Source organism: Carlito syrichta, unplaced genomic scaffold, assembly GCF_000164805.1.
Source record: "Carlito syrichta isolate Samal-C Ts95f unplaced genomic scaffold, Tarsius_syrichta-2.0.1 Scaffold232670, whole genome shotgun sequence".
Lineage (NCBI taxonomy): Eukaryota > Metazoa > Chordata > Mammalia > Primates > Tarsiidae > Carlito > Carlito syrichta.
This window is the reverse complement of record NW_007176766.1, coordinates 1-12,179: the sequence shown is the minus strand read 5'-3', so window position 1 is coordinate 12,179 and position 12,179 is coordinate 1. Positions and strand designations below refer to the sequence as shown.

The 12,179-nt window shown below is 45.3% G+C and overlaps 1 protein-coding gene across 1 annotated transcript; it reads left to right on the top strand.

Moving 5' to 3' along the window:
- Positions 1–333: 333 nt before the first annotated feature.
- On the top strand, positions 334–11,500 carry LOC103253471 (TATA box-binding protein-like protein 2). The gene is made up of 6 exons (XM_008051769.2): positions 334–522; positions 3,530–3,990; positions 4,625–4,712; positions 6,208–6,299; positions 9,129–9,296; positions 11,183–11,500. Exons 1-6 carry the CDS (start codon positions 334–336, stop codon positions 11,286–11,288), a joined length of 1,104 nt encoding a protein of 367 aa, XP_008049960.2. The 3' UTR covers positions 11,289–11,500.
- The last annotated feature ends 679 nt before the right edge of the window (positions 11,501–12,179 follow it).

Here is a 12,179-nt window from a genome sequence, read left to right as displayed (position 1 = left end):
CAGCAGGTTGAGGCTGCCGTGGCCGGGAGCGGCCACTGCACTCCAGTCTGGGCGACAGAGTGAGACTCCAACTCAAAAAAATAAACAAATAAAAAAACCAGCCTGGACAACAAAGCGAGATCCGCCCCTCCCCATTAATTAAAGAATAACAATAAATTTTAGAAATGTGAATCCCTAGTTTCTCACTCTCCCTCATGCTCACTTTTCATGCAACTTGCTTGGAGACCTTCTCTCCCTCGGGAAGCAGAGGCGGAATTTGCAGGAAGGAAACGCGCCCACGTGCTTCCCAGCGTGAGCACCCAGGGAGGGCCTCCCCTGCCACCCCCGGCCCACATGCTGGGGGTGGGGAGCGTGGATGGGCCTCGCGGGTGGGCTCATAAAGGGCTTCAGCACCCAGGGGAGCTGGCGGCCGCTCGCAGAACAGGCGCGCCCCCCCACGGCCCCACGGCCCCCGTAGCGGGACCTGCACCCATGGAGGAGGAGGCGTACCTGCAGTACTACATGGATCAGTGCACCACCCAGGTGAGCCTGGACGCCGCTGCTGCCCCAGGTCACGCCCGAGTCCCTGCCGGTTGTGAGTGCCCAGTCCTGTGTGCGGCAAGGGCTTTGCCACCCTCGTTTCTTCCAAAGTTCAGGCGACCTTCAGAAGTGGGCCGAGCACCCAGCCTTTCAACTGGACGTTGGAAGCTTGGAGAAGTAAACTGTTCGGTCAAGGTTGCCCATGAGAACTCATACCTGGTCTAGAGCTCCCTCACCAGATTGGTTCACGTATGCACTTGAGATAGATAGGGTCTCGCTCTGTTGCCCAGGCTGGAGTGCAGTGGGCAACTGTATCTCACTGCAGTCTCGACTCCGGGGCTCAGGTGACCCCTGTGTCAACCTTCCAAGTAGCTAGGGCTATAGGTGTGTGTTGCCACATCGGCTAACAGTTTGCTTTTCAGTTTTTTTGGCATAAGACCCGGCACGGTGGCTCTCACCCGTCACCTCAGCCTAGGCTATACAGCAACACAGCATCTCTGCAAGGTGTTTTAAAACTGGACAGGTGTGGCGGTGCACGCCTGTAGACCCAGCTACTCGAGAGACAAGGTCGGAGGATCGCCTGAGCCCAGGAGCTTGAGGCTATAGAGACAGGCCTTCTCTAAGTTACCGGGCTGGGTCGCCAGATTAAACTGTCTGCCCTAGTACTCGAGGAACACACACACACACACACACACACAGAGTTTGCTTTGTGCTTGCAGTAGTGGTCTCCGGTTCCAGCCAGCCTCTGCTTCGCTACGGTGTTAACACCAACAATAGACCTCGAGAAATAGTCTTTCTGCAGGAGTTGGTGGCCACTACCTTTGCTAACAAGTGGACTGGAAACACCTGTAGCTTCTTTTGGTTAACGAGTATGTTTTCTTGCTGATTTAAAAAGGAAAATCTTGACTCACGTCTATGCATCCCAGTACTTTGTGACGTCAAGGCAGAAGGATCACTTGAGGCCAGGAGTTCAAATCCAGGCTGGGCAACAGTGAGACCCCCACCCCCACCCCCCGCCACCATCTCTACAAAAGTTTAAAAATTAGCTGGTTGTGGTAAAATGCACTTGTAGTCCCAGCTACTTGGGAGCTGAGGCTGAGGCTGGATAATAGATTGAGCTCAAGGTTAGAATTGAGCCATGATCCGGCCACTGTGCTCAAACCTGGGTGACAGAGCAAGACCCTGGCTCAAATAAAGAAAGAAGCTTTAGCGCCAAGTACTGTAGAAAAGAGAGTCTCAAAAAAAGCAAGACAGCAACCGTTTTATGGGAGACTTTGAAGCAACAGTGATGGGTGCTGAGGCAGGCACAGTGACATCCCACAGCAAAAGAGCCCACGCAGGAAAGGTTCTGAGAAGATGAGTTGATGCTGTAAAACCTGTTCAGCACCACAGTTCTCCAGATGTGAGGCCAAGAATGCAATGAGCGGGCATCCCTGCAGACTCTGTGGTGTGTCCCCAGGAATCAGCTCGGCAGGGAGCTGCCAAGGCTTTAGGGCCTTGAGATATCACCTCCAGTAGCTCAGTGAATTCCCTGAGGGAGTGGCGCTCCCCTGGGTAAGAACTCTGACTCAGCTAGAATCCAGCTGTGATGGGAAAGAGGGAGGGAGACCCTGGCTGTTGCGGGGTGTAGTGCACACTGACTGATGAAATCCTTTCCGTCGAGGACAGGGGAGGCCAAGGTCCCGCGGCTCCACTTCACTTCTTTCAGGGCCGCCCTGTGGTTGAAGGTGGGGAGACATGATGGCTCATTTCCTGTTCTAAATCAAAATCATATTTCAAGCGAGTAGCTTCATTTGTCTAAGCGTTACCCTTAAATAATTAGTCACCCCTGCCATCTGCTGGACTCGTGATAACAGCACAATTCAGATGTGTCCAGACACGGTGTGTTAGGTCAGGCAGCGTTGTGCTGAGTTGTATTTGTGATCGGTCACCTGCCAAAAGAGAGATCTTCTTGAGTTCATCTCGCAAGCTGCACTGGAAATCTGGAAGCCAGGCCTGCAGCCTGGGCGAGGCAGGTGGTGAGGCTTGTACCAAGAGAATGGGTTTTCCGGGTAACAGAGCCGGTGACCTTGACATTAGCTGTTTCCCAGGTGCACACCTACCTTGGCTTCTGGGCCATGGTAGCTGAGCAGCCTTCCCTGGGCTGGAAGCACAATACATTGATTTAAACTGTTCTTAACGTTAAGATTCCAATAAGCATTTTCGTATTGTAAATTCATGTATTTAGGAGGTTTTCTTTTTTTCTTCCAAATCACTTCATACCTGAGAACAGAAGGTCCAACGCAAGGTCTTTAGTGAGGCTTGATTAGCATTCAAGACTATATCTTAACCTTCCTTCATGGATTTGCTTTAAAAATATAAACGGAAAACTCCAAAACGTAGTTAAGTCAACCAAAGTTTATAATTAAATAGCGCAGTATATCTGTTGTCTTCCAAGTGTGCACAGTTTACAGCATGCTTGCTCAATTGCCTCTATGATAATATTGGATTTAGAGAGTGGCAGCTCACCAGGGACCTAACTAAAGTAGGAAAGCGTTTATGGAAAATGCTTTCTCTGCATTTTAAGAGATACTTTCCTGTTTCTACTAAGTGTGCTTTGTAACTCTGTAAGACAATCTTACTGGTACTTTGTAGAATGAGGCAAGGCATGCATGTAAGCCCCTTGAACTGCCTCTTATCTTGAACACAATACCTGCCTGCCACAGTGGTACAGGAAGTCCCCAACATACAAATGAGTTCATTCTGAGAGCATGTTTCTAAGTCCAATTTGTTGTAAGTCCGACAAAGTTAGCCTAGATGCCCAACTCACCCGATCAGCTATAGAGTACCGTACGTACTTGACAGGCTATCCTGACACCTGGTGGAGAGAAATAATACATTAAAAAACACAAGTGTGCATCATTAAAGTACATAACTTGAAGGTTCGTGTATAGGGGACTTACTGTGTCCCTTTGGTGTAATGTGCTGTTCTTTTGTTGTGCTTTGTTTGTCTGTTTTGGGACCTGCCTAGGATGCCCTTGCCCCACCTGGGACTCCCCTGCTCAGCCCAGTTGTGCCTTATGATGTGTACACACCTAATGCATACATTCCAGAGAATGCACTGAATTCACATCTTGAACTCCAAGAAACAACGGGCGATTTCTCATCTGTGGATCTTAGCTTCCTACCAGATGAACTGATCCAAGACAGTAAAGACCAGACCGTCACTGGAGGCAAGCATGACACAGAAGAAAAGTGTGAACCTCAAAGTGAACAAAGCAGGTCGCCACCACCCAGCACACAGGACTCTGGGCTGGTCTTAAACAGCAGCAGTGCATCAAGTTCCCATTCATTTCTGCACCCTGGTGATGCAGACGCAGTCCAGCCCTTTCCTGAGAAACCCACCTCCAGCAGCTTGCCTCTGGCATCCTCAACTCCCATGACACCGATGACCCTGGTTTCGGAATGTTGTGGGATAGTGCCTCAGCTGCAGTAAGTTTATCCTTTTCTTTCCATTGAGCAATGCTTCTGGATACATGTTCTATGTGCCCGGATGCGATGGCAACTAATTTCAGGATGGTAGCGTAGGGGAGAGACCTTCGGATTGCATTGTTTGTTTTTTCAGTTCTTCAGAGATTGTGGCTTTAGACAATTTGATTATCTGTAAAATGAAGCACTACTTCTTGATCCTTTAAAAGGGTGTTGATGATTAATAGATACACTCTAGAAAGACTGTATCATTGATACTAAAGCACTGAAGTTCCTGAACATTATGGCCGGGGTTGGATAAACACAAAGGGCATAAAGAGGTAAAATCGAATTTGATTTGCACAAATTTGATTCAGAGTTGTACTTCTATTTTGAGGCATTCTTTTGTAACGGATCTAAAGCTGAATTTTAGGCGGTCAGTCATTACATTTCAGAAACTGGTATTCATGACTTCGTTTGGGGACTTTATATTTTACTAGGGACCATGTCACTGTTTATTCACATCCGTAATAATTCTCCCCCTCAGAAGTTGCTAAGGCACAACATATGAAATTAGGAAATGCACATGTTATTCTTGTCCGTTCTTCTTTTTTAGTCTTTATATGTGACTTACCTTTCTAAATTTACTTTTCTTCAGGAATATAGTTTCTACTGCAAACCTGGCCTGCACATTGGATCTAAAGAAAATAGCTTTGCATGCAAAAAATGTAGAATATAACCCAAAGGTAAGGTTTCTCGGTAGTCCTCTCAGCAACTAGCTTCTCTGTAGATTTTCTTTCCTTCCTATGATCATGATATTGAGTCTTTCCTTTGTTTTGTTTTCTCTTTTGTTTAATTTCTTTTTTTTTCTTAATCGTAATGTGGGTCTCACTATGTCGCCCAGGCTGGTATTGAACTCTTGGCCTCAAGAAATTCTCCCACCTCAGCCTCCCAAAGTGTTGGAATTACAGGCAAGAGCCACGGCACCTGGGCTATTTTTATTTTCTCTTTAAAAGAAGAATTGTTTTTAAGTGAAAAAGCTTTTGGTTAACTCCTAACGTTAATCATTTCACTCTCTGCTTTATCATTATAAAAAATAATCCGGCTGGGCTCAGTGGCTCCCGCCTATAATCCCAGCATTTTGGGAGGCCAAGACAAGAGGATCGTCTGAGCCCAGGAGTTCCAGATCAGCCTGGGCACCACAGCGAGACAAGTAAAAAACTTAGACAGGCGCGGTAGTGTGTGCCCGTAGTCCCAGCTACTTGGAAGAATGAGGCAGAAGGATCACCTGAGCCTAGCGGGTTGAGGCTCTGGTGTCCATGATTGTGACGCTGCACTCCATTCTGGACAACAGAATTTAAAAAACCCAATTCATTCCCTGTACTGAATAAAGTAACTGAGTAGTTCCTAAAAGTTAAGACCTTTTCCTTTTCAGTATCACTATTTTCAGCCTGGCTGTTGGGACACTGGCTTTTTAAAAATGCCTTCATATTCTTGGAAATACTTTCTTCTAAATGTTGTCTCAGGTGGCTGACACTTGTGTATTTCTTCATTTACCCTTTATTTTATTTGAGAAAGTCATATTGTTTAAAGTTCAGGCCTCAACTTCCTACGATTCAGGAATTTTTTTTATCCCCTCCAAGTTTAGTAAAATCTATCCTTTCTTGTGTCCTGCCAGGGTCAGGCATCCCATTTTCAGTGACCTCTTTACTTAGGGGAACTGGATTTGTCAATCCAATCAACCTTTCATGATTTGCCATCCTCTGGACTTAGGAGTACAAAGATGAGTAAGACTGGGCTCCTACTGAGAAAAGCCTCCCTGGCATCAGTGGTGGAGGATTTATCCAGTTAGGTAAAAAGGGCCACATTAGTCAGAGCCTAGAAAGCATCCACTCTGCCATTTTCTGTGTCATGTTGGCGGTTAATAATGATTTTGTTTCCCTGTGCACTGAATAGAAATCATAATAGACTCAATTTAGTTCTGTCATGGAGATAAACGGGATACACACTGTAAAGCTCTTAGCAAAGGGCCTGAAACATGACAGTTACTGATATTCTCCTTAACAGTTATTGGAATTGTTTGTACATGCTGGCGAGTGCATTTTAACTATAATCACGTTTGTTAATGTGGGGAGAAGAGACCCAGACATCATTTAGTGTTTCCATGCAATCTCTCTCTCTTCAAGACTCATATCTGGCTCCTTTTTTCCACCGGGATAATGTCCTCTCCTACGTACACAGAGATTGAATGCTGTCATCATGAGGATCCGAGAGCCCAGGACGACAGCCCTCATATTTAGCTCTGGGAAAGTCGTCTGCACTGGAGCCAAAAGGTATGGGAATCGTCCTTCCACCCTCACCAGACAGAAAGTTTAGTGTGTAAAGCAAGGAAGCATTATCTTTCCTGAAGAGTTGATTCCATAAAATGCCAAATTTGGGGTTAAAAATCTTGTAATACTGACTTATATGCCCCATTTACAGTCCCCCCAACCTATTAAGCTGAGGCTGTTACCACTTTTTTCTTTTTTGAGTCGAGGTCTCACTCTGCCACCCAGGCCGAGGTGCAGCAGCACGATCACAGCTCACCGCAGCCTAGACCTCCTGGGCTCAGGGGATCCTTCTACCTCAGCCTCTTGAGGAGCTGGGACTACAGGTGCACGCCAGCATACCCGGCTAAGTTTTCAATCTTTTATTGTAAAGATGACATCTGGCTATATTGCCCAGGCTGGTCTCAGACTCCTAGGCTCAAGTTATCATCCCGCCTCAGCCTCTTGACGTGCTGGGATGACAGACATGAGCCACCATGTTTCTAAGCTTGTTTCTAAGGTGCAAATTTTGTTTTCCTTTGAGTTGGAGTCATATTCCAACACCCTCGATTTGATGGGCTCCAGTGATCCTTCCACCTCAGCCTTCCAAGTAGCCGGAATTACAGGCACGCGCTACCACGTGTGGCTTTTTTATTTTTTTATTTTTAATTTACCGTAGAGCCGAGGTCTCGCCAAGTTGCCTGGCTGGTCTTGAACTCATGGGCTCAGGCAATCCTCTTACCTTGGCCTCCCAAACTGCTGAGATTATAGGTGTGAGCTACTGCACCTGGCCGCTATGGAAACTTTTAACAACTAATTGTTTCCATAGGAACTTCTGTGTCCTTTTAGGACGCCTGCTGTGATGTGATGTCCTACACAGCTGAAACTACGGGATGATGGAAACTTCTGAAATTTGAGCTTATTTACTTTTGGGGGAAACATTAACACGTCAGTTAGGCCAAACGTGGTTGTTCAAAATGGAAGCCATGTATTTCACTGCTAACGTGGGGACGTGGCTTTGCCAAGGGCATTTCAGGAATTAGAAGTGGGTGGGGAGAGCCAGGTGTGGTGGTGCCTGCCTGTAGTCCTAGCCATTCGGGAGACTGAGGTGGGAGCATCCCAGAAGTTCGAGGCTGCCATGAGCGTGATTGTGCCACTGCACTTCAGTCTGTGAGACCCCCGTCTGAAAACAAAAAGTGGGTGATGAGAATCCACATTAATTAAGGTGAGGTGTATATGAAGTAATGAATGCACAGGAGAGGGGCAGTCTTGGTGAGAGATCTAGGCAAGAGAAGCGGACACTCCCATTGGTCCAGGCAGACAAGTTCCAAAGGGTTTTTCCTCTAGATGACAACAGGGGCAGCCCGAGAGGAGTGTGGGATTCACCTGATTCACCTGCCAAGTGCCCCCATTCTGGAAAGCTCTGCTGTGCACTGTATTGTTCTGGCATGACAGTCGAAGAGAATCTCATGACAAAGGAAGCCTGGACTCTCAGGACTTCACCTTCTCCAGGAGGATCTAGGGTTTGAGTGGGACAGACACCATGAGGACATGGCCACAAAGCAGCCGAATTTTTCCCTCTCCTTCCTCTCCTTCCTCCTCCTTCTCCTTTTCCCTCCCTTTCTCTCCTCCTCCCTTTCCCCCCTTTCTGTCTTTTCTCTCCTTCTCTGTCTCTTCCTCCCTGTCTTCCCTCTCCCCCTCTCCCTCTCTATTTTCTTAAGAAACAGAATCTCACTCTCTTGCCCAGGCTGGAATGCAGTGGGGCAATCATGGCTCACAGTAGCCTTGACCATCTGGGATCCAGAGATCCTTCCACCTCAGCCTCCCAAGTAGCCGGAACTACAGGCACATTCCACTGTGCTCCACTAGAAGTTTTTTCTTGTGTTGGGTATGATTTGAATAACAATGTGTGAGAAAGCATGGGCAAAACTGGGTAGGTTTTGAGGTTTTTGTTTTTGAGGCTGGGTGTCTGTCGCCCAGGCTGGAGGGCAGTGGCACAATCACAGCTCACCATGACCTCGACCTCCTGGGCTCAGAAGATTCTTCTGCCTCAGCCTACTGAGTAGCTGGAACCACAGGCATACACCACCACACCCGACTGATTTTTTGTTGCAATGTGCTCTCACTATATCGCCCAGGCTGCTTTTAAACTCCTGGGCTCAAGTAATCCTCCTGCCTCGGGCTCCAGAAGTGCTGGGACTACAGGCGTGAGCCACTGTATCTGGCAGAGGTTTTGAGGCATTTTCATATGGTTATTTTTGGACAGTTCATCCCATGAAGCCCCAAGAACTGATGCCTTGTCTGGGCTGCTCAGCACATATCTCACCACCTCGTGTGGATTTTTCTGTACGTGTGTGTCCTTATTTTGGTGGTTCTTCCCACCTAAATGGCACACACTTGGAGACCCGAGAGATGGTTCTTAAACATTAGTGAGCACCGCGATGACTGCTGGACCCCACCCCCAGAGATTGTGTGTGGCTGGGTGGTACATGGCACGTCACCTTTCTAACAAGTTCCCAGATGATGATGCTGGTCTAGGGGTACACATCTGGAGATCCAGTGGAAATAATCTTATCAAATAGCATTTTAGTAAGAAGAACCTTAGAGATGAAAGATGATAAATTAAGTCAAGAATGTGTTTGTGGTTCCGTTCAACAACCGTGCATCGTACAAGACCGTTTACAAGGTGCTCAGGACACAAGGATGGGGGGTAAGGCCTCCTCACAGAGCTTAGTTTCGCCGTAAACATTGAAAGATAAGCACGGTGCTGATGGTAACAATACAACCAAAAAGAATGCAGTTCAGCAGTCTAGGGACATGTCATGAAGACATCTCTCAACATGTGTCTCTCCTCAGTGAAGAGCAGTCTCGACTCGCAGCGAGAAAGTATGCTCGTGTGGTGCAGAAGCTTGGGTTCCCTGCCAGATTCCTCGACTTTAAAATCCAGAACATGGTTGGGAGCTGTGATGTGAGATTTCCCATTCGGTTGGAAAGTTTGGTGCTAAACCACCAGCAGTTCAGTAGGTATGACAGTTACGTGGCTTCCCTTTGTGTTTACCAGGATATGTGAGTGATGTTTTGGGCTTCTAAGAGAATGTATGTTTCAGAGAAATTGGGATCATATAAAAGGTGGAACATGGTAGGCGAAAGAGTTAAGGTGCTGTGTTTGCATCCTCAGAGGTTATCCTATGTGCCCTGTTTTGTTGTTGTTGTTGTCTGTTTTGGTCAGGGGTTCACTCTGTTATTCAGGCCGGAGTGTGCAGTGGCACAATCGTGGCTCACCACAGCCTTGAACTCCTGGGCTTAGGCGATCCTTCACCTCAGCCTCCGAATGGCCGGGAGTGCAGGCCACAGTGCCCGGCTAATTTTGTATTTTTTATTTTGCAGAGATGAGGTCTCACTATGTTGTCCACATTGGTCTCAAACTCCCGGGCTCAAGTAATCCTCCTGCCTCAGCCTCTCAAAATACTGGGATTACGGGAGTGAGTCACCACACCCAGCCAACTCAATCTTTTGAAATAGTGATCAATGAACTTAAATTGCATAGGTAACACTGGACGACTTACTAGAATACATCCCTGGCTGTGCTTTGTCACCAGAGATTTCGCTTGAATTTGCTGTCCTAAAAAGCTCAGTGGTGATGTCAGAGGCCCACACACGAAGACCCACTGATCTGTAGATTTTGTAAAACAGGCACAAGTGGCTTGATGGCATTAGCAAAAGAGTTGGGGTTTGAGATGGATAAGTGAGAAGGGGCTGACCACCGGTGAGGGGGACAGGGATGGGGAGAAGTCAAAAAAGGATGGCGGTAGCACATTTTAGGAAAGCAGTCCTATCTGGTGTTGTCCTGATTTTTCGGTGGGGCGTGTGTGTTGGTGGTGGTGTGTGTGTGAGTGTGACTGCAGCCCCATCACAATCGGTGTATTCCTGTCCCCCGGGATATCTCTAGCCCTCCTGACTTCTCCCAACTTGCCGTCTCCACAGCCAGTGCCTCCACCCTCTCATAGCTGCTCTGGGGCTTCTCCACCCCCTTGGGACCTCCCTGAGCTGGAGGTTGATCAACACCAAATCCCTCTGCCCCCTGGGGTGGACACATGGGCAAGGCTCTTGACCTGGCTCTGATGCCCTTCAATTCTCTTGATCGAACTTCAGCCTAAGTCCTTTCATGCCACATCTTACCCTCTCTCTGCCATAGAGCAGTTCGTCCTGTTTGATAGCGTGCATGGGGTCCTGTAGCGGGGCATTCCCTGTCTTGTGTTGGTGTGCCTTTTATACTTGATCTGAGGTGTTAAAAATGGCTTTGCTTTTTCTAGACTTCTACAAAAGTTTAGTTTACATGGATTGGAAAATATGAATGAGTTTCCATTTATAGACACAATCCTGAATTCTAAAACTTAGGCTAGTTTAATTTTCTTTCTTTATATACCGCCTGTCCAAAAGACAAATAGCAGCAGTCTAGAAATTTGTTGCTGTTGTTGTTGTATCTGCTAAGCACATTTAACTTTAACAGTTCATAAGGGCATACACAATGTGTTTATTTGGGGGAAACCTGGAAAATCCAGTCTTTTTAGCAGACTTGTGTGAAAAGACAGGGAACGTTTAATCACCAAGATCTTCATATAAAATTAAATCAGATGCCTGAAGTCGCCATAATTTCTAATAACCTAGGATGGGTTGCACTTGAAAAACATATTGGGATCAAAAATTAAGTGTTCTCGACTGCCACAAGAAATTACTGAGGACACGCAAGACTCTGTTTCCTCGAGAGAGCAAAAAGGTTTTTGGTAAAACAGCTAACTTGTTTGCAGCTTCTCTAATATGCACGCTCATATATAGGGTCTTGAATGTTATGGGAAAGGAGTTGAATCATGTAATTTTTAAGGTCTTTTTTTTCTTTTATGTCTTAACAGTTACGAACCTGAACTGTTTCCTGGCCTTGTTTATAGAATGGTAAAACCACGGATTGTGTTGCTCATCTTTGCATCTGGGAAAGTTGTGTTGACAGGTAAGTGCTGATTTCAGACTGTCCTCAAACTCAGTAACTGTGCGTCTGCGTTGCTTACTCTTTTAAATAGGCTTTTTTACCATGAGAAAGTATTTCTTGCTCTTACAGAATACCGAGAACGGTGAAATGTAGAAGGAATATCGCATCACCCATAGGGCCCACTCCCTAAAATTTTTTTTCACACTTCTAGGTCATTTTGGAGTACATGTCACCTTGACATCTTGCCATTTCATATTTCATTTCACATTCATTTCATTTTTCACATTTGATTTCATTTTTCACACTTCACATTTCATATTTCACACTTCATTTCATATTTCATTTCATTTCATATTCCATTATATTTCATTTCATTTCATTTCACACTTCACATTTCACACTTCGTTTTATATTTCACACTTCATTTCATATTCCATTATAATTCATTTCATATTTCATTTTATTTCACTTTTCATTTCATCTTTCATATTTCATATCATTTCATATTTCATATTTCATTTCATTTCACTTCATATTTCATTTCACTTCATATTTCATTTTACTTCATATTTCATTTTACTTCATATTTCATTTTACTTCATATTTCATTTCACTTATTTCATATTGCATTTGATATTTCATATCATTTCCTATTTGATTTCCTACTTCCTATTTCCTATCATTTCATTTCATATTTCATTTTATTTCATATTTCATATTTCATTTACTATTTCATATCATTTCATATTTCATATCATTTCATATTTCATTCGAATCCATTTCATATTTCATTCTGTTTCATATTTCATTTCATATTTCATTCCATTTTTCATATTTCATTTCATTTTTCATATTTCATTTATTTCATTTTTCATTTCTCCTCATTTCATTTTTCATTTTATTTTTCATTTCCTATTTCATTT